The sequence below is a fragment of the Chelmon rostratus genome, chromosome 4, assembly GCF_017976325.1.
Source record: "Chelmon rostratus isolate fCheRos1 chromosome 4, fCheRos1.pri, whole genome shotgun sequence".
NCBI lineage: Eukaryota > Metazoa > Chordata > Actinopteri > Chaetodontiformes > Chaetodontidae > Chelmon > Chelmon rostratus.
Window position 1 is genome coordinate 17,371,282 of NC_055661.1, and position 21,741 is coordinate 17,393,022.

The window sequence follows — 21,741 nt, forward strand, 5'->3', positions numbered from 1 at the left end:
CATGACAGCATATATTCATTTTGTGACCTCTTTTTTTTTATACCCAAACTCCGAGGCTTTGAAGCTGTTCGTGCTCTGCAGGTAGCGACAGACACATGCACCGTGTGCGGTCAATTTTTTCCTAGTATGGCGAAGGTATGGCCAGCCCTACTCTATCTGTGATTGGTTAGTGCTGGTTTGCTTCGTCAACTGGGTTGGTTCGAATATCAGGAGAAGCCAATCAGAGGCAGAGTAGGGACGGCGACTGCCTTCGCCATCCTGCGAAAAGTAAAGACCTCGGATGAACGGTTTCCTTCAATCCTGTCGCGTAAGATCGCCGCAATTAGCATCTCCATGGAAACGCACATTACAGATCATCAACTCTGAAAGACACGAACCAACCCGTAGCGCATATGGACGGTGTCTGAAGAGTCAACGGTCCGTAGTACTTCCAAACGTCTGCATTTTGTGGCGCAGCACATCCCAGAGCCTTGTTGAGGGTCGCTACATGGTTAGCTAAGGGCTATCGCCAGAACAGCTTCTTCTTCATTACCGATGTTAGAAGGAGGCCATCACAGCTGGACACGTTCCCATCGCCATGGCCGTTTCAGTAGAGGAGGTTTCTTCGTCTCTTGTGCGGGAATATCTGAGTCGAAAGGTAAGTTAACTGCCAGCTAGCTATCTCAGTGCTGGACCCACAGTTTCCGAGAACTGAAAAACGTTAACAGAGCTGGCTAGCTAGCATACAGGTAGACCCGGTCCAGCAGTGGAAAAGAGTTTAGCTATCTTACTCAGGTGTGGCAACGACATCTGTCATATTCTGTGCCACTAACCGTAGAGATTCAATTGAAAGCAGTCTGTGCAGTCACAACTCACAACATATGTGACCCTGTGTGTAACGTTAATATTCAGGTCGGATGATGGTCACATTGTCCTAGCTGCTACCATCACTATTTTTGCTACGAGCAACTTGACTGTGTCAAAAACTTTTGCAGTGTCAACATCGTTCCTACTCACAGGCTCTGATAGATCGCGGAATACGGTGCAAATTAATGTGTTGATGCGCAGGGACTCAAGAGGACGATTGCCTGTATGGATGAAGAGCATCCACGCACAGCGGCCAGTATCAACAACAGATCCCACCTGAGACAGACTCTCAACATGGAGGATCTCTACAGAAAGAATAAGGCAAGTCTTGCAGGTTGGCTGCTGTGCAAGTGCATAAAAAAAGTCTGTTGCTGACTTTTCTGTCATTGCAGGTTCAGAACTCCCCTCTGAAAACATTACTGGAGATTATTGTGAAGCATCACATTAAAGGCCTTAAAAATGACAAAATGACATGCAATGAAAGTGATCCCTTGGAATCTGCTCCAATTGTTAGCTCGATTGCTAATTGTCCTGCAGTAGCCCCAACCATAATGAATGGCACAAAGACAGAGGATAGCGCTGCAGCATTTGTCATTAGCAAACACGTCAAAACAAGGTACGTTGAGGACGTTTTGATGCATAATTCTGTGCTGAAATAGAACATTTGTTTGAACTTACATGGGACGTATCTCTCTGACAGGTCTGATATAGAGGGAATCGGCCCCTCTCAGCCAATACGTACGTCCTTATTGGCTGAGACAGACAGAATGTCCAGTCATGATCAAAGAGGTATTTGGGTTTGTGACTCAGAAGACCAAAAAGGCCAGCCACTGGCGCCTTCCCTCCAGGACAAGGAGAGCTTCATCAGAAGAGAACCAGAAAAAAAGCCCTTCCTCATGGAGAGCACTCAACGGAGCAGAACTAATCGAATCATACGTGGCATGATGGCTGGACCAATAGCTAGCACGGCTCAGGTACTGAACTTCTGGTGCACTTCTTAAAAACATATCAAGCCCATATCCATCATGTTACTCATATTCATCATACTCTGTTCCATCACTGGTGTTTTGCCTTTCAGGAACCACACAAAAAAAGACAGACTCGAAGGCTAGAAGTGCCCCAGCCACTGCTCAGAAAAGAAGAAGAAAACAGGCAGTCTAAGGATGGACTGTTAATGGCTGACTTACATCAAAAAGGCTTAGAAAGCAGGCCAACTGAAATCAGCTCAGTTGAGTGCGTAGGAGGGCGATGGGAGTTGCGGAGAGCTCCTGAGAGACTGCGGAGGGAAAACAGCTTTGAAAAAATGGGACAAGATAGAAAGAATAAGTAAATAGCTATAAGCTGCTAATAGTCCTGTGTCTGTTGCAACATCACAGTTTTATACTGCTGAATTGTTTTCACGCTGAGGTTTGTTCAAAAGTTTATGTACATACTCTCTGTTTCGCAGAGTAAAGTCTTTGACGAGGCCAAATGCGGCTGATCTAGATGTGTCTGAGATGGTTTTAGGTAAGTAGTTTGTGTATAGATGAAGAGGCAGCATCGTTGATTGTGGCTTTTTTCGATTTGTTGCCTTGTGTTCGTCAAAACTGATGATGCATTAATCAATTTCCAGATGATATTGATGATGATGATGATCTTCGAGAGCTCTCCAAAGTATCTTTTCAGAGAACTATGGCGAAGCACAGCTATGCCAGCCACCCAATGGACCAACACACTGCCACGGTTGGTGATTTATGCCGACGTTTCTTTAGAAATGCTGGGGACACTTTCTGCGGTTGCCTTTGATTTTCTGTTTGTCTGCTGTTTTTGTTTGTCTCCAGGAATTGAAAGCGGTTCTACTTGGTTCCACCCTAAATTGTTTCAATGTTGAGTGGAGGAATCAGGGTTTCACATTCTCAGAGACACATGACCTGAGATATGGAATTGTGCAGAAAAAGGTTGTCTTAAACGTGCCATCCTGCTGAAATTCATCAATCCAGAAAATTATTTTCATATGATTTATTCATTTGTGGCATTATGCACTCTGTGTATTTATTTTCTAGGGTGGTCCTTGTGGAGTTCTGGCATCCATCCAAGCCTTTGTTCTAAAGAAACTGCTGTTTGAAAACATCAAAAGCAGTAATACAGGCCTTCAGTACGTTATCCTGCAATTCAGAGCTTTGGCGCTTAATATTAACCTCTGTGTGCCCTGGTGTAATCACTTGGATGCCTTTTACAGCCATTAATTCACATCAAGGCATGCTTTGTAGCCACTGTTAAGTATTGACCTCTACATTGTGGTATTATTACTCCAGACAGCCTGGTTTTCACTCAAATGCCACTTTGTTCTCAGGAGGTTAAGACCTTCGAACACTACCAGAAGAGAGTGTCTTGTTTTAGCTGCGGCTGAAATCCTGTGGAGAGCTGGCGAGGAAAAACAAGCCACAATTGCAATGTAAGATCAGAGTTTTATCTGCTTAATCCTCTGCATTTACTAATACACAGAACCTCATTACCAGTATTTAACTAGGTCTAAGCATGTGAGGACCTGGCTGGCTTAAGGTTGGCGTGGCTCTCTATGTCAGTGTCATATGAGCGACATACCTCACAGATGCTTTCTTAATATCTGCACTCAGCAGCCGTCAGACACGCTGATCTCAGAAATGCCCGATGGATCTGCTGTTTCAGGTGTCGCATTGATTTAAACAGCTCGTGTGCTTGTTTTTGAACAGAAATTCAGGGAGGAATCATTTCATCCCAGCTGGACACTACAAATCTGAAGGAGTGCTTGAAAAGGTACAGAGTTGCCCCTGCATGCACACCTGCTGAACATTGGATAGTAAATTTACACTCAAGTCGCCCAAATAGAATTCAGTTTTTAGCAGAATATAAATAAATATGTAGAGAAATATTTTGGTAATTTCTTACTATATAAACAGTATTTTAATGAGCCATTTTTATTGGGTTCAATTTGTGGAATATAACTATTTCGATGTTTCTGGAAATTTGTAACCACATTTGCACATTGCACATCTTTGTTCTTTTTATGTGGAATGAATTGGATAATCTTTTAACTGTGTGCAATATTGATAGCTGATGTATAAGAAGGCTGTGATTTGCACTGCAGCGGATGTTTTACAACCACCTTTTCTTTTAGATCACATGTTTCACGGTGGATAACGTCAAGGACCTGCAGTCGTTTCTGGAACAGCATATTGAGCAGGTGAGAGATGCAGATTGCATGTCAAGTATGCAAAAGATTGCCAACCTTTTTGCTCTGGTCTGTGTTTCTCTCCCACAGTTCGAGACTGGGGCGTTAGGATGCATACTGCTGACCATATCTGCTGTCCTGTCTCGGTCCATTGAAAAGTATGTCTTGCCTTTTCTTGCTGTACAGCTGAGCAAGATTTGCAGCATAATAATCACAATTAGCTCACTGATGAAATGTCACCCTTGTTTTGCTGTCTCTTTGTTCTTTCCTTAGAGTAAGAGAGGATATGGACATGCCCACCACCACACTCATCGGAGCTCATGGCTACTGCACTCAGGTTTTCACATAAAACTAGAAATTGCTAAATTGTCTCAGAGCGCTTTGTATTGTGTTTGTGATTCAGAAGCACAAATTTTAATGAATAATGAAGCTATAGAAATTGGTCTTGACAAGGACAAAGTAAGCAACACTACTTACTGTTACTGCTGTGTGCATAAAATATATCCTGGTTACTAAGATTGCTTCTTTGCATTTGTGTTCACCAGGAGCTGGTCAACTTGTTGCTCTGTGGAAGAGCAGTTTCTAATGTCTTTGACAATGAAATGGAGCTGGACTCAGGCAATGGCAGCGTGACTCTACTCAAGGGAATCAAAGGCCAGTGTGATGTTGGCCTGCTGTCCTTGTTTGAGCATTATAACATCTGTAAGGTGAGTGCTGACTCATCCTGGCACTGATAGCCCAGATGCTAGTCATATTCAAGTGAAAACACAAGACCTCAGGAGGAATTCTTTACTGTAATTATGGGCACATCTGTGCTGCTGTTGGCACAGATGTGCCCATAATCACAGCGAAGAATGCGTTTAAGACTATTATGGGATTTACATGATAATTTACATGTACAGTGCCTGCAAATGTTTAGAAAGTAGTTCCATACACAAGAAAAAGATAGCTGAAGAAAATGTGAAGTAACAGGCTCTCCAGTCTTCTTGAGCTGTTGCATAGCAGCAAATTAAACTGACCAGGTCAAACACAAATAAAACAGAATGGGATAAGTTGCTAATCCTTTTTGACGTTAAAAACAGTGCAAAGACAATATATTTAATGTTTTACCTCATCAACTTCATTGATTTTTGTAAATATCTGCGTATTCTGAATTTGATGCAGCAACATGTTTCAAACGAGTTGGGAAGGAGCAACAAAAGACTGGCAAAGTTGTGGAACGCTCCAAAAACACCTGTTTGGATCATTCCACAGGTTAACAGGCTGATTGGTGATAGCATCATGATTGGGTATGAAAGGAGCATCCTGGAAAGGCTCAGTCGTTAACAAGCAAGCAAGAATGGAGCGCGGTTCACCACTTTGTGAACACATGATTGTACAATAGATGTTACTGCATGGACTCAGTAACATTTTGTGAAACTGTTGTCAGTAAATTCTGTTTGTTTGCAAATGATTGCAATCTGTTTTAATTTACATTTCGCACAGCGTCCAGACTCTTTCCGCAGCCTGGGTTGTAGTAGGTCATTAATCACCTCAAAGACTTTTGGATGCGTTTTCATGAGGAATCAAGCTGATGTAAATTTCCTCCTTCAAAGGAAACGGTGATTAATAGCAGATTTTATCCTGAAATTTGTAACTATTGAGTCTTCAAGGCTTCATTCAATTGGAATTGAATGAAGGGTCCATGGCTCAATTAAAAAACAGGAAAACTTGCAGAGATAAACCAGGTATTTGTTGGCATCTACTGGACCCTGAAGTCAAGAGGAAGTAGTGCCATGAACAGGATGATGAGTGTGGGAATATACTTTACTGTTTGTCCTCTATTTTCAATATCCTTTTAAGCAAATGCCTTGCAGCATGACTTTTACATTTCAAGTTTTTCCGCACATCATTAATATAGATAGTAAAAACTTATACATGTACAAAATGTAATATTTCCAACCAAAATCCTGTCACTTTGAAACCTGTCTACATCTTAGTACTCAGGAGCTATGAATAAACAAAATACTGTGGCGGAGTTTTGAACGGCTCAAGATTGCCTACAACACCTTTAACACATTAAAAAATAATAAAAAGAATGATGGCTGAGTTAAGTTTAGCTGCTTTGGTTGCAGTGTCCTGGTATTTAATAGACCACTTTGCTCTGTTGTGTTCTACTCCCTGCTATGTAAGGTAGGTGCTAGCCTGAAGACTCCCTGTTATCCCATCTGGGTGGTGTGCAGTGAAAGCCACTTCAGTGTGCTGTTTGGCCTGCAGAGGGAGCTGTTGACCAATCAGGACATAGGTCTGGAGTTTGACCTCTACTTTTACGATGGATTGGCCAATCAGCAGGAGGAGATCCGCCTCACTGTCTGTATGTATGATCATTTGTCCGATATTCTCAGTGCGTATCCTATTTTTATGATTATTATTTTGCTTATAACCCCCTTACCTCAGTGAATGACCTCCCAAATAATGTACATTAGGGTATAGTTTCTGTGACTATGATGTGATCTTGTTTTCAAGGCAGCCTGAATTATCTGGGTGCTGATGTTTCAGTAGTGATTAGTTATGTTGGTGCTGCACTAATTGTTTGTGTGCCTAAACTAAAAATGTTAATTACATGTTTGTATTTTTAGCTGTTGGCAAATCGGCCCAGAGCTGTCAGGGCGTCACTGATCTCATTCCTCCACTGGAGCACTGTATCCGAACAAGGTAAGGATCTTTTGATATGCAGACCCACATGCACAACAGTGTCTGTAGATCCTGAAAACAGCTATAAAACATGCTGACGTTTATTGCTGTCAATCGAGGAGAGTTCACATTTCTTTCATACTCTAAGGACAGATGGTTGTTCAGCATCCTGCAGTATATACGTGGATCAGATGTAAATGCCTTCAAATGTTTTTTGTTTTTTTTTTTTAGGTGGAAAGATGCATTTGTCAACTGGAATGACACAGAGCCTATTCTCTGACTGATCACGTGGTTTGTTATTTAAATCATGAAAAAGAACATTAACAAGCAATCTGCAATTGCAGCGTATTTTTGAAAGATTTAGCAATTAGCACGAGGGAACTTTTTCTTGAAATCTACGTTTGGAGAAGAACTCATGTCATCTCAAAATGCTGTTGCACTATTGACCACAGTGGCCTTTTAGTCTGTACTTTTCACATATAGAAATAACAAATTGTTGTCCATATTTTACACTTAATTATCATATACTGCTTATTAGAAATTAAATTAATGTGATATTTTAATCATGGAAACTGTTGAAAAACGACTCAAAACGAAAGACTGATTAATTTCACATCACGTTTTAACTGTTTTTTGTATGCATACTTACTGTCTAATCTTCCATTACAGTTTTGCCTTTTCAAATTGCCTTTTATTAAATGTGCAGAAGTTAAATGAGATAATCTGTTTGAGACAATAAGTTGTAAAGATACTAGATTAAATAAATACAGTGTGCGTGCATATTTGAAAGAATATTGTGAAATTGCTTCTAACTGCCCAGGTGAATTTCCACTTTTTTACAGTAAATAAAATCATTCAATACCTCAACTGTCTCCACACAGTGATGCTTGTTTTTGTGTGTGTTGTTTTCATGAAGCTGCTTTTCAATGTCTACAATGCTGAAAAGTACTGCAAAATCAACATTATTTCCAGTGTCAGTACAGTTATGTGTATATTGTTGAGAAAAGGTAATGAAGTCCTCTACAACAGAGCATACTCTGCCAAGGCTTTTAGTTTGTTAGCACAAACTAAAACAATTTGAAAGGAAAATAAATCCTAAATAAGCAAATAAAAATTGTGTGTTATTCTTACTATACTAACATTACAGATTACTCGATGCCTGAAGTTAACATTGCAGCTTGTGTAAAACTCACTCTCTTGAGCTTATTTGTCTCTAAACGATGTTGAATGGTGTCAAATGTAAATGAGGCATCAGTAGCTCTTTGTTAATGTCAGAGTGTGGATTATGGGATGATTCATGCAATAGACCAATATATAAATTACTAGAAACATCATCGTTGGTGGTCCAGCTGTAAAATTCAGGCGTTTATTTTTATCCCTTTTGAAAAATTAACATTTATGAAATTCTTACACATTTCTTCCAAATAAAGGAAACAAACTCGACGCTAATTGTGAATTAACTCTTAACGATGGCACAAGACAGGCTGAAAAAACAGATTCGGCTAAAAGATGCCTTGCAGTCAATCAGTGCGTTCAGTGTTAGCCATGGAAGGCATCAGAGCACACACACAGTGTGGGGCGTGCAGAGGGGGTGGCAGGGAGAGACCTGTGCCAACACCTCCAGCGCATGAGATCAAAGACAGTACAGCTGGCACGCAGACAGGGCTGCAGCAACTCTCTTCCCATCAAACTGTCTTCTGCAACATAGGCCAGAATCCATACAATATCTTGTAAGTGCAATGCTAAGGTCAAAACATACGCAAACCATCTCGGCAACAACGCACAATGGAAATACACAGTGCTTTCTTTATTGAATCTGTCAAAGGCAGATATCCATGATATTTCTATTTTAGTGCAATGCAAATGCTATAGAAGAGCTGGCTGCGATGATGACAATGCATTCATCTCTCAGCTGTCAAATTCCTAATGGAGGCTGTGTTATCTGAGTGTATATTATTCGTGACTCATGTCAGGATTTATGCGTTCTACAAGACACATAGCAGGAGCCATGAATTAATCATGAGACATGGAGTGAATCAATGAGCCCTCTACAACAATTTTACAGCCATCAAGGCTACTGTGATCACTATAAATAAGGTGGTTTGCTTGAATGAGGCCTTGGGGTCTAAGAAATTGGATTAAAGTGTTTACTTTTGCCACAAAATTCTTCTATGGATGGGGGGAGCTTGATATACGTCATAAGGAGCCATGTTTAGGTTTTAGGTTATATGCTAGTCATAATCTTGCCTGAATAGTTGGGGTGTGAAACATTTCAGTGAGAGCCAAAACACGAATGAAATGACAAATGTGTATGATTTCAATGTCAATTAAATACAGGGAGTGGGCCAATCCATTTACTCTCAGTGAGCTGGTATCAACTCTGAACTGGGATTTACTTTAAAGGTCCAAAATCTGCTGCTAGATAAAGGATAAAAAAAAGCTAATCTCTAACTCTTTCTCCATCTGTTTCAAAGACGACAGCGGTGCAGTTGGAGGTGCCTAGCTCGCAGTTAAACCATTAAGGTGTTTCTTCTCTCTGCTGCTGAGGGTTGGTGCAGCAGGGTGCCGTCTGACAGGAAGGAAATGGCCCAGCTTTGGTCTCTATTTACTATTTATCGCACCAGCATTTCTCAGAGGCATCAGAGGGGGGATTTGGTGCTTGTGTGTAATTGTGTTAGAGCCCTCCCACATGCTGTCCCCAGTGCATCTTCTGTCTCCTCTCCTAATCTGTGCTGTTTGTCTCCAGATAAGTGATATCCTCCTCAGATTAGGATCTGGTGTCCCTGCCCTGCCCACCCGGAGGGAAAGGGATCCCCTATGTGTCCCCATGCGGTGCAAGCTGTATTTTTAGCTGCCTAATCCTTTTATAGCTCAGGCACCCCTTTCCATTAATTGCAGGTAATCATGATACAATATGCTTGAGAGGCAGTAAATGGTTTGCAGGTTTGACAATATTGAGGAATTTGATGGAGCATAAATTTCTAAGATCTTCTGTTCTCGAGGAAGCCGTGATTTGTGGAAGAGAGGCAAATGTCCATTTTATGGCCCTTCAGAACGAGACCATATTATATCAGGTTGGAAACATGTTGCATGGATTGAGATCAGAATCACACTGGGGATTTATACTTCTAAAGAAGGCACGTTCCTCCAATGCAATTTCAGTTCACAACCTTTTGAACTGACAGCTTCCGTGCATGATTTTGTGATCTCGGAACAAGCCAATCGTTGTTGAACAGCTCATGATCCAACGTGACAATCGTTCCCGCTGAGTCTGTAGAGACAAGCCGGCGTGAGAACAGAGCTGTTGTAATCTTTGGCTTAGCGTATGTTTTCTTCAGAACCCTGTCTATCAGCAACCCTATGTGTGCGTGGCTCAATATTTATTTCATTACCCCAACAAAAACAGCAGACAATCACTGTAACTATTCCCCAGGCCCATGTCTCAGTACAAGACGATTCAACATGACAAGAAAAAGACTGCTGGATCCTGTTTATTTTGTCAGGATTTCATAGTGTTACTGTTAGAGTAGGTAATATGAACTCCTTGCAGATATACACAAAGATCAGGAAGAGTTGCATTCAGTGGCAGCTCAGATGCTTGCATGTAAATCTGCAAGGAAATGACAGATTTGCTTGTTATAATTCTCATACACAATGTTTGCTGTTTCCCATTTACGCAGCCTAAAAGGCAAACAAGCAGCATCTTATGAGGAGAAATTAGACATGTTTCTTCTCTGGCACGAACACAACATGTTGGACATTATGTTTATTATCAGATTTCAACCATTTTGCTCAAACATGCATTAAGCGGGCTGAGACCTCAGGTACAGTATGTAATACCCAGCACGTCCATTGGATCATGACCATCTGGAAGGAGTTTTCTTGAAACAGTTATGCTTCCTAAAGTGCATTTATCAATTGGACAAGAAATTCTTGCTGGGCAATTTGCCAAGCCAAGAGGCAAAAAGATGTCATGCAATTAAAATAACTAGATAATTAAGAACCTTAGAAAACTGCAAACATTTAAAGTGCCTTGCACATGTGATTACTTAAAGAATTTGCTAAGCGTTTGCTGGTCTTATCCGAAGTAAATTGGGTTCTGTTGAGTCTCTTGAATTGCTCAACATCCTGTTGAGTCCAAGAGTCCAAGTCTGACAGTTGCCAGAAACAAAACAAGAACCTGCCAGACATTTTGCAACACACTTGAGCTAGAGGAGGGAATTCTGCCATGATAACACCTGCTCAGAGGAGCTGCATCAGGGAGGCAAAATGCTGAACAGAAATGTTCAAGCCACAAAGACAAAGAAAAAACGTATTCCCACTGGAGCAAGTTTGGCATGAAACCCTGTTTTTTGTCATGTTTTGTTTTGTTTTTTTTTTTAACAGATTTAAATGGCACTGAGCAGAGAGCAAGATGGGTAAATGCTGTTATCAAAAGACATCACGCATTTTTCAATAATAAGTGGTCCACTCCCTTGAGCTTCATTTGCAGTCACACCCAACACACCGCCTGCCTCTACAGGGCTGATCCAGCTTCCCCCATTCCCCTCATCTCCAATAATAGCAAAACATGCCGTGCTTCAATATTCTTTATTGTTCGATACTGCAGTGTATTATCACCACTGTTGTCATTCCATATATTCTCATTGTCAGCAATCACTCAAGTGCCAAATAAAATGCAATGAAGACAATGACAGAGCTCTCAGGCCAATGGTGGAAGAGGATTCATATATATGGAGAAGAAAAAAACAAAACAAATAAGAGCGTCCTCTCCATCAGAAGTAACTTTTATAATCAAAATAATCTGAGTTTGACTGATTGTGAAATTATATACATACCCTCTCAATAAATAGGTATATTTAATATTAAATAATGCTTCCTTACAAATACTATGGTACAGACATGTAAAATAAAAAGCAAATCCATTAAAAAAAAAAAGAATGTCCATCAGCATTTTCCGTCATGACAAGAACAACAAAAATAGAAACACTATAACACAACATTGTTCATATGACTGCTGTGGATTTGAAGGCACTTCCTTGGCAACACATTACTCCCTCTTCCATTATTTTTGGACCTGAAATGAAATAAGAAAAAATAATCATCGATCAGGGTTAAACGTGTTCAGTTCCTGCTTTAAAGCTGTATTCTCGAGAACATTCCCTCTGTCCAGTATCGGCAAAGACACATGTCGACATCTCGGCCTTTCAGAGGAAGTCGTGTTGTCAGCGTCTGAAGAGGGTCATTACTGGCCTGTCATTACTGGCATTCCTCGATGTTATGTCTGAGCTCATTCAGCAATGATCAGCATGACTAAATAATGAATCACTTAATACGCCTTCAAAAGTCCCTTTTTTTGTGCTATACGTTTGTCAGATTTCTCAGAACAGTGAAGACAGGATCTTATTATCTGATTCACTTGAGAAACTGAATACCTGAGGATGTGTCAGCCTCTTCAGTTTTAGAATCACCAGAAGCCCTATACCACGGAAAACTCGAATTAACTGAAATGGCCAGTTGTGTAGATGAACTCTAACAGCAATCAGTCACCAGCTAGACTTAATTGCTTATTGGCTGAGAGCACATGCTTTTACCCACGTTGGATTTGGGACTAAACGGCAGTGGACACATCACACCTGCTGTCATCAAAGATCACATTAACAACGGGATGACTCACTATGCCCAAAATTAGTCCGCTGACGATAGTCTTGCCTTTGTCTTGAAAATGGCCACGTTTAGGTTTAGGGCGTTTAAGGTTAGCCTAAGAAGCATGTAGACCATACGGACCCCAGGAGGACTAGCAACCACTTTGTGGAAGCTAATGGGGATCTGACAATGACAAAAACAGTGTATTCATCAGAAAAACACCCTGATGTGTACATTACTTATTACAAAATATTTTGTTTTGCATCCATCTACAGTTATGTACAATGTTTCTAAGAATCTGAACTAGTGTTAGTCATGAAAAATACATTTTGCATCATAAGAGGCTTCTCACTAACACACATTCCTAATGCAACTCAGTGATACTGGAGATCTCATTTCCAGTTCAAAAACCTGGTACAATTGTGCCAGGACAAAGTTTACATGCATGTACAGTATACACTAAACTATACGATAAACTACAAACCATCAAATGTATGTTTTAATACATGACTATCCAAGTGATGTGGGAAGCATTTCCATCTTCACATCTGGCCAAACATCGACAGAACTTCCATTCAAAAGTTTTTGCAAGAGCTGGCATAATACAGCTGTCTGATGAAAAAAATCAGAGGTCAGCAAAGATTTTAATAATTGTTTAATAATTTAAGTAGCCTTTTCTTGGAGGGGGACCCATGTATTCTCTGGATTCAGGATTTTCTGCTGTTTTATATCAGAATAAATTGAACATCTTTGGGTTTTGAGCTGTGGCTTCCTCTCAGGCTCTGAGAAACTGTCATGGAAAATTTCCACTTTTAAAAAACAAAAGGAGTAGTTGTACAAATAATCAACAGATGAATCTATAATCGAAATTATCTTGTGTTGCAGTCCTAAATAGTTACCATGGCTACATATGCAGCTACAGTAACAGAGCTGCTGACCATCAACAATCACCATGCAAGCTGTTTCTCACGGGAAATTTTTCAATGAATGACCAGTGGAAGAGACACAGCAGTTTGAAATTCAGCAAATGTCCGTTCTATGTGTGCACTGAAAATTTGACCCCTGCCAATCAGCGACAGGTGGCGCTGGTGCCTGTGCACAGGACATGAGGAAGGTGAGGGAAGATGGGGAAACGAGAGGGATGGTAAATCTGGCATTATACTGTGCAATCACACTGTGAAGAAGGAGAGGCGGCAATGTCAACAATCCTTCTCCTGAAAGGCTCATTCCACCTTGAGCATACAAAGTCTTGCATTGTACAATAAACAACGATGAATATGTAAATAATCGAGAAGACATGAAAGCAGTACCACTTAAAAGTTCTTCCCAAATTCTCCGTTATGTAGCTCTTTGATGTTCTCGCAGCAGGATACAGGAGACAGAAGGTCTAGAGTGCGACCGCATCATGTGCTCGTTTGTACTCCCACAATTGCTTAACAAGATGAATTAAATGTAAAATGCATCACTCTCGTACTTGTGATAAAACACAAATTAAGTGCAACCTAAACCAGCACCAACCTTAAATGACTGTTAGTAAGATTAAAAACTTAAGAGCCTCTTTCTGACAGTGTTAGAACGGGTCCAACAGCAAGGAACACAATATTGTTAAAACATACAAATGTCGAACAGATGCACTACAGATATGTTTCTGATTATGTGAGCATTTCTTCAGTTTCACATCAGACATGTTAGAATAAATCTGACCACGATCAACAAAGAAATTCCTCCATGTCACGCTAAGAGAAAATATTCACATAAAATTAATATACTATGCATATCTTCAACCATTTTTACTTTGGCAAATTAGATGAGTTGACAAGAAGCCAAAGTCATGTATGGACAAAAATGAAACACTTACTCACATACAGTATCTACGATTGCATGCAGAGTGGACTCATTGCTAATCGTGTTAGCAATCTTGCACATCTTTTGTAATCTGAAAAAAAAAAGTGGGAAAAAGGCCATAAGTATGTTAACATCACATGATATCGCAATTAAAACCCCAACATCTAATTTGCTGCTCTAAATAGCTGGATTCTTCAACACCAGAGTGAAATGATGGAAAAACTCATTTCTAAAGTTCTAAATTTTGTTATAATTGTAATACAGGTCAGGTATTTTCAACTCTAATGTTTAAAAATAATGCAGCTGTTGCCGTGTTTTCAAAATAGTCTTGCAATGGCGGCCCTTTAACCACGGTATGTATGGGTAGTTAGCACATAATGCTGTCAACCAAAGCGAGAGAGAAGAAAATGTCATACCAAAAGCCCTAAGAGGCAGTGCTGACGTCAGACGTGTTGCAATATGCTAATTCCTGACTGAGCATTTAAAGTTGCAATGTTCCTTAACGGAGCAGCTCTGCATGTAAAGTGCATAATTACTCATGTTTTTTAATAACATCATCAGTACTATGAGCTTGAGAAATTAACTATAAATGCTGCAGTCAACAGTCCTCCTCCTGCGTCATCCAAGTCCAACAAATGAATCCTGATTGTGAACCAGTTGCCATCTCTTCTTGTCCTCCATGTCTCCCTGTCTGTCTTAAACCAAACTGCCTACTGTATATCACAGCAGGACATTTATTGATTGCTTGAAGTCTGACTTGATGCTTACTTGACTGCATCACCGATGCAAAAGGCAGCACAAAAATAGGGGCTTCTTTCTCTTATTCACTCTGTCCACAGTAAAGGCAAGTCTAGCTGAACAGATATCCATCTGTGACAAGGGAGCATTGTCTGCAATCGCTCTCCGATGTCCGCTTGACGTCATCGCCTTATTCCCAAATGTAAACATCCAAGAAAAAAAGGATTGATCCCTCAGTTTGCAAAACTGTGGTTGAAGCTTGGGTGCTTCTATGTCAGCTGTTCCCAACCTGGTGTTCATTGTCGTGAGCTGATTAAGAATCATGAAAAAAAGGAAATAAACATATTCTTCTCCAGAAATTATTTTTATTTTTCTGGTCGTCGCTTTTTTCTTTTATGAAAAAATCTTCATGATTCTAGAAGTGAGCATCACTCTGTGGTTGAATTGGCTTGCAAATCACAGAAATATGCAACCTGTTACAAGCCCAGATGGTCAGAAATACATATAGCTTGGCTTTAAAGGGTCATCTGCCACGGTTGGGAACCACAGCTCTACACATTGTTTTGCCTATTTAAAAACAGTCGCAAGAAGTCATACACATTTTATTACAGATTATTATTCTGCAAATAAAAATGCTTCTCCATGATTGAAGGGGACCTTGAAACCTCTGAAAACCTGATTTTAAATCTGAAGTACTGCATGCATGTAGCATTCATGAGAAAATATGCAACAATCAAAGTTAAAGCTTGGAAAAAAAAAGAAAACATTACTTATTATTTATTAGTTTAGCAGCTAATCTGCTTCATCGGGACTGTGTGGGTGTGGTTTGATCAGATGGCAAACAGCCCACCATCAGATGTTGATTCAGATATTGCTAAATTCTGATTGGTGTGTGGAAGTATGCAACATTTTTTTCAACATCGGCCACTTAAAACCAGTAAGAAGAGCACAAAACAACAAGGGGAAAGAAAACCCCAGGCACTAACCGAAATTTCTCAGTTGAAATAACTAAAACTGTTCCAACTCTGGCAAATGTGTTCATGGGGTAACAAATAACTCACAATACAATGCTGATTGGAAACACAGCTTTTCAGGGCTTTTAAAGCATAATGGTTGGTAGGATAATGGATGGAACAGCAGATATTATAAAAAGAGCAGAAGAGAGGAAAAAGGCATATACGTACATGCTGGTCTTGAGCAGTCCCTCGTGTTGTGATAAAGTCTATGAAAGTGTGTTCTGCACTCCGATGAGAACTTGACTGGTCCTGCTTAATGGAAAAGGTCTTGTCAGGCAAAATGAGACAGATTTCAAGGGCTTCATTATTTCCTCTTTATCCAATATAATCATGCTGAAGCCCACATTGAATTTTGAATGATCTACAGACAAAAAACAGACAAATAACAGAGTGAAACTGAACAGCACTCTATCACAGACATGGTTAAGGAGTCAGGGTTCAGTGAATCGAGTCCCCTACTATAATCACCTCCAAGAGTGTTTGCACCAACATTGAAACTTACAGATTTTCACACCAATAATGAAGTCTGCTCATAGATCCTGAGACAAATAATCAGCTTAGCCTCACACTGCCTTCAACTTAATTCTGTCGGCCTCAGACCATGTGCTATTTCTCTGCATCACTGCTCTACAGCTAAGCCAGGCAACCCTCTTCTGACCCACAGCAATGCCAGCGTTAACAAAGCTCTCTATGATTTAAGCATACTGTGTGTTGGCTTACAGGAATGGAAGTGGGTTTCTCAAAGGGGCAAAACACAGAAAATGCAGCCAAAAGTTGCATGGAAGAGCACCAACTAAAAGATGCTTGCCAGATAAAATAGTTTTGCAATTTCTGGAGGGGACAGCAGCGAAATGTAATCAAGGCTGAAACTTTGCACGCATGTTGTTGTCTTTCATGGCAGTTTCCTTACCTGTGAAATGCTGAATGAATTTGCCTTTCATGTTTACATCTCTAGGAACAATTTCTGGAAAAGAAAGTCTCTGTTAGCTTGTCAATCAACAGTCAGTTTACAACAGCTGAGCACTTGCCAAAAGTTGTGCAGTGATCATGATGAATGTGACTGTCGCCATCAGAGCCACCCTGCCCTGCATCTGCTATTGGGACGCAGGAAATGTCTCAATTTCACCACTTTGAGGTAAAAATATATTTCAGTTCAAGATGAAGCGGCACATTATTACTCATGATTAATATCCTTGATCATTAAAGTTATTTTACTGCACTCATCAGCATTCTAAATGAACATCATCTATTGTGAAACCTGTTTATTAGTATTGCAACACATGTAGTATTTCTGTGATGAATCTATATCTTTGCATTATTCTCTGTGGAGATCTGGTGTGGGGGACAATTCATGGATGAGGACGGGGACATCAAGTACCCCCCTTTTTACTCAGTGTGCATGAAGGCAACACATGTAGGAGTCTGGACACACTGGCCACGCCAACAGGCTAAAGAGATTATTGTATTGGAGTTTAATGCTCATCAGTATAAGTCCATGCTAGTAGCTACTGGGCTAACTTTACATTAGCCACCAGAGCCAGGAACATGTAAAGCTCTAACTGTAGGAGAAGGATGAAAGCCAGCAAATGAAGTTGCTCTAAAAACATATAAAGTTCAGATATACAGTAAAGCCAAAACACATCACCCGATCCACACTGATCAGAGGATAAACACACCATATATCTTAGTTCTGTATTTAGTACTGTGCCACCAAGCCAACACCCAGATGTTAACAGTGAAAATGGCAGCCTGGAAGTGCACTGTATTTCCTGTACATTAATAAATGCACGTCAACAAGAATAAAATACAAAAGCCTGAAGCTTCCAGTCTACTGCTTATATCTCACATATCACACATGAAAAGAAAAACAGTAGTAGCAGTTTTAAAAATAAAATCATATTCATGTTATAGCTGCCACTCTGATGACACAGCCGTGGCTTCTGAGGAACACACAGAGACAGCTGCTATAGGGTGAACATATTGGTGGCTTTACAGACGTTTCTCCTTCCTCCTCATTGTGTTCAAAACATCCATCCTTGCATGGCCATATATCTTTGGTAGTGTCACACGCACCAGTTGCTAACATGCTGCTTTTAATATCCTCAAAAGATAAATTCCATCCAGTCAGTGGTCTGAGAAAGGTACTTTTCCAATTGCATAAGCTGGGGCCGGGACTTTGAGCTTTACGATGCCTGTGCAACGTCTCTGCAACATGATCTAATTGATAGTGATAGCAGGGAGAATCTCAAATCGCAGCTAAACAACACTGTGTTCACTTGGTACTTCATATTCTCCCACTGCACATACCAATGAGGCACAGTCCAAGTTTGTACTCAAAGTGGACTCTGCCTGTTGCAGCAATAAAAACATTTGTTGCACATAAAAGGATTTCCTTGGTACCTTTTCTTTATTACAGCCTGACTTGGACCAACCTTCTGTCTTGGATTTCAGATAATTGGAGAGACATGTATTAATTCCGGTCTGGACATAATGCTTTATTTAAGCCAATAAAGGCAGAGCTGAAACAAGCACATTCTCACTTGTCAAAGACCTAAGACAAAGCTGAGGTCATCTGTTTACTTCAGGAGAAATAACCAAGCATCAATTCTTGTGAGAATAATATCGAAGGTCAGTTTGTTTTGGTAAGGCTTAGAGGCTCAAATCAGTGACATAGCCTGGACTGTTATTTACAGATAAAGGAAGTGGGGCCTTCATATATTGTCCACATATAATCTTATTGTTCCATAACTACAGTTAAAAGGAGTGTCTGAGTAATAGTGACTATGATGCTGCACTGTAAACTATACTGATGTGACGCAACACATGTTGTTTGTCTGCTCTTTCTGATTTGTCTTGTGGGGATGTTCCCGATTGGAGATGCTTTCTTGCACACCATAGTGTGAATGTTTGCGTGCAGGTTGGTCATCATTCATGTTTAAGACTCCACAATGAATCATACTGAATGAATCATTCACGAGTTTGGCATGACGATGCTCCTCCTACATGAATCCATAGTACCTATCCACGTCTCTATCAGTCCATTAGAGTCTGAATGAAGGAGCGATGCTGTATGTCGAAGACATGTGCTGAAAAGATGTCTCTTAGAAATAAGAGCAGTAAGTTTGATATATGTGACTTAACCCATTTGTCCTGCACAGATGATGCATTCCTGCTTTACATGCAGTATGCAACCATTTTTTACTGAGTTGGACATTTGAACACAGGAAAATCTGGACTCTGTAGACTGTCTTTTAAGCACAGTTGGACAGGCAAACCTAATTTCATGTTCCATATATCTTGAATTGACATGCATACGTGAATAAGGTGCACAGCACAGACCAGACCAATGACAGCTGTCTCCCATGGTAAAATGGGGATTATGCTTTCATCATCAGGACCTAAAAATAAATCTTATCAGCTTACCTATGAGTCTACTGTTATCCAGCCTAGGAACATAGAAAGGCTTTTCATGGGAGGAGAACTTCATGTCTTGGGCTGAAGTGAAGAGTCCACTGCTACAGCGCCTGGAGACGGCTTTGTCCCGTTGCTGGCTGTCTCTGATAACCTGCAAGATTAGATCCAACAGGGTCCTTCTTTCTTTCTGCTTGACATCCTTACTATCCATACACTGACCCGAGGTGATGAGCAGAAAGAAGATAGTCAACAGTATGTGCCATTTCCCCTCCACCTGCATGACTTCACTGTCTGAAAACACAAGCAAATAAGTTTTGTTACCCAGAGATTTACATCTACAGGCTCATTCAACTAGTTTTGGAATTCTAACAAGCAAAAATATAGCTGTATACTTTGCATAATGCTTAACCCCAACATATGTATTAGCATTGCTTTCTATTTGAGACCCTTCACATTGCCAAAATTATGCACACAAACACATACAAATGTCAGAGGGAACATGCAGAGCCTCTAAAAGTGGAATTAATCGGCAGAAATGTTGTGGCGATTAATTCAGAGACATTTTACGCAGCATCTATTCTAGCTGAATACAACGGTGAAACAAATATAGCCGATCTAACTTTACACTTACTAGTTTAGGAGTTAAAGATGCTTATGTCCTGGAGAGTGGACACACTTGTCTTCAGCAAATGTTTCCAGGCGTTGTCTGTGGTCCCGAGAGGAGAGAGAGAGAACAGCCAGTAGATTGTGCTCACCACCGTCTTTCTTGAAATAATGCGTCCCTATTTATACGAGGAGCCACCTTCTTGAAGGTAATACAATCGATTTCGAGTGGGTGGTAAAGCAATGTTGACATCTTTGGTGCAGCTTCTTCCAGTGGCATTCGCTCACTTTGGCGCGCGCCCCCCCTTTACGCACCAAAACATTACTAAATGTAGTTTTGCAGGACTATTCAACTCCAAACGGGAACGAACCTTTCCAGATAGAGTAATGGTTTTACATCTAAAAAAAGAGCTCCACTGAAATTCCCACTGAAAAAATAAACGAGAAAGGCTGTGACGCGGCAGCGCGCAAGAGAGTAGTTTTCAAAATGGACCAACTTGTTGGATGTTGGATGAAGAGAAGAGAAGAATCTGTGGGCCTGCAAGCGTACAGCTGACCTGTCAGCGTGTCGATGTTTTTTGTTCACCGATGTCCAAGTCTTGTGACCGCCTAAGCGCGGCAGAGAATGCGTCTCCAGGAGCGGCCGTCCGGCTGTTTCCCACCCTTACTGAATAGAAATGTATAACTGTGATAGAGCCTTTTAGATTTCGAGAAGTCGAGGATACATAAATGGTTAAAAAAAAAAAAAAAAAAGAAGAAAAAAACAAAAAACAAAACATTTGAAAGGAGGTCCAAAAAGTTAGTGGACTGCTGGCTCAGCTGTCTGAATTATAAGTCAGCTCTTTAAAGACAATCAAACAGTAGTTCAAACGTAATGTAGACGAGTGTAGTAATTAATTAATTAATACACGAAGTCTGCAGATTGGTTTAGATTTTCATTTGCCATTTATAATGGACACCTATTAGGTTACAGCCTCCTATGTATCTGGTACAAGTACTCTGGCACTAGCACCTTTTCACCGCATTTGTATTTTGCATGCATTCCATGTCATTATACAGTATAGGCTATTACAGTACATTAGAGAAAAAACTGCATCTTTACTGACAGACTTTTTAGTGTCTGCGGAGCCATAGGAAAGACGTCACCCAGTGGTGTCTCCTGTTGCGCAAAGAGCCGCTGTGGTTCAAAGAAGCTGTAAGCCTATTATTATTATTATTATTATTATTATTATTATTATTATTATTATTATTATTATTATTATTATTATTATTATTATTTTCGGTCAAGTACGACATAAGTGTAAAAGCCACACCGTCAGTTTCCGCCACGAGTTCCATTGAGTTGACTTCATAATATAGGTGAGTTACTTCCGGGATGACTGTTACTATGGAGACGGGCCAAGAGTGTATGTCAACTTGGGAAAACAGAGCCTATGTGTGACACACTGTGGCTCACGTTAGTTTACGTTTTCACACTGTAACTTTTGACTTGTATAACTGTAACTGAAGACATTTTTTTCTGTATCTGGAGGCAGCGACATGTCGCAAAGGTAAACTTCGAAGCAACCACCGCTGCTATTATTGCTGAAAGGTTGTAGCCAGCAGCTAGCCACCGTAGTTAGCTCGTCAAATGTAACTTCAGCAACCGAACTACTTTTACGCTAACAACCCTAGCAATGTTAAAGCAAAGTTGTACTATTATGCTGTGCACGAAACGTCCACATATAAGTATGCAATACTTAGTCTTGTAACTAAAACCAACAACACGAC

General features: G+C 40.4%; 2 protein-coding genes across 6 annotated transcripts; one reads left to right on the forward strand and one right to left on the reverse strand.

The window, feature by feature from the left end:
* The first annotated feature begins 311 nt into the window (after positions 1–311).
* On the forward strand, positions 312–7,560 carry mindy4 (MINDY lysine 48 deubiquitinase 4). 3 transcript variants are annotated; one of them, XM_041935755.1, is made up of 18 exons: positions 312–637; positions 1,048–1,167; positions 1,239–1,462; positions 1,547–1,820; positions 1,925–2,172; positions 2,294–2,352; positions 2,459–2,568; positions 2,667–2,783; positions 2,889–2,980; positions 3,179–3,280; positions 3,558–3,621; positions 3,983–4,048; positions 4,127–4,194; positions 4,310–4,373; positions 4,582–4,743; positions 6,209–6,389; positions 6,655–6,730; positions 6,941–7,560. In XM_041935755.1, exons 1-18 carry the CDS (start codon positions 578–580, stop codon positions 6,987–6,989), a joined length of 2,136 nt encoding a protein of 711 aa, XP_041791689.1. In that variant the 5' UTR covers positions 312–577; the 3' UTR covers positions 6,990–7,560. The 3 variants fall into 3 exon arrangements, with proteins under 3 accessions (XP_041791689.1, XP_041791687.1, XP_041791690.1); XM_041935753.1 differs by having other exon boundaries at positions 3,983–4,194; XM_041935756.1 differs by lacking the exons at positions 6,655–6,730; positions 6,941–7,560 and having other exon boundaries at positions 3,983–4,194; positions 6,213–6,352.
* A 3,731-nt stretch (positions 7,561–11,291) lies between these two features.
* Positions 11,292–20,638, reverse strand: alkal1 (ALK and LTK ligand 1). Of its 3 annotated transcripts, none has more exons than XM_041935873.1 (6): positions 20,000–20,638; positions 19,378–19,659; positions 16,865–16,918; positions 16,123–16,206; positions 14,222–14,291; positions 11,292–11,786 (listed from the first exon to the last, which is right to left on the reverse strand). In XM_041935873.1, the coding sequence occupies exons 2-5, from the start codon at positions 19,646–19,648 to the stop codon at positions 14,227–14,229; spliced, it is 474 nt and encodes a 157-aa protein (XP_041791807.1). In that variant the 5' UTR covers positions 19,649–19,659; positions 20,000–20,638; the 3' UTR covers positions 11,292–11,786; positions 14,222–14,226. The 3 variants fall into 3 exon arrangements, with proteins under 3 accessions (XP_041791807.1, XP_041791806.1, XP_041791805.1); XM_041935872.1 differs by having other exon boundaries at positions 14,218–14,291; XM_041935871.1 differs by having other exon boundaries at positions 14,214–14,291.
* Between the last annotated feature and the right edge of the window lie 1,103 nt (positions 20,639–21,741).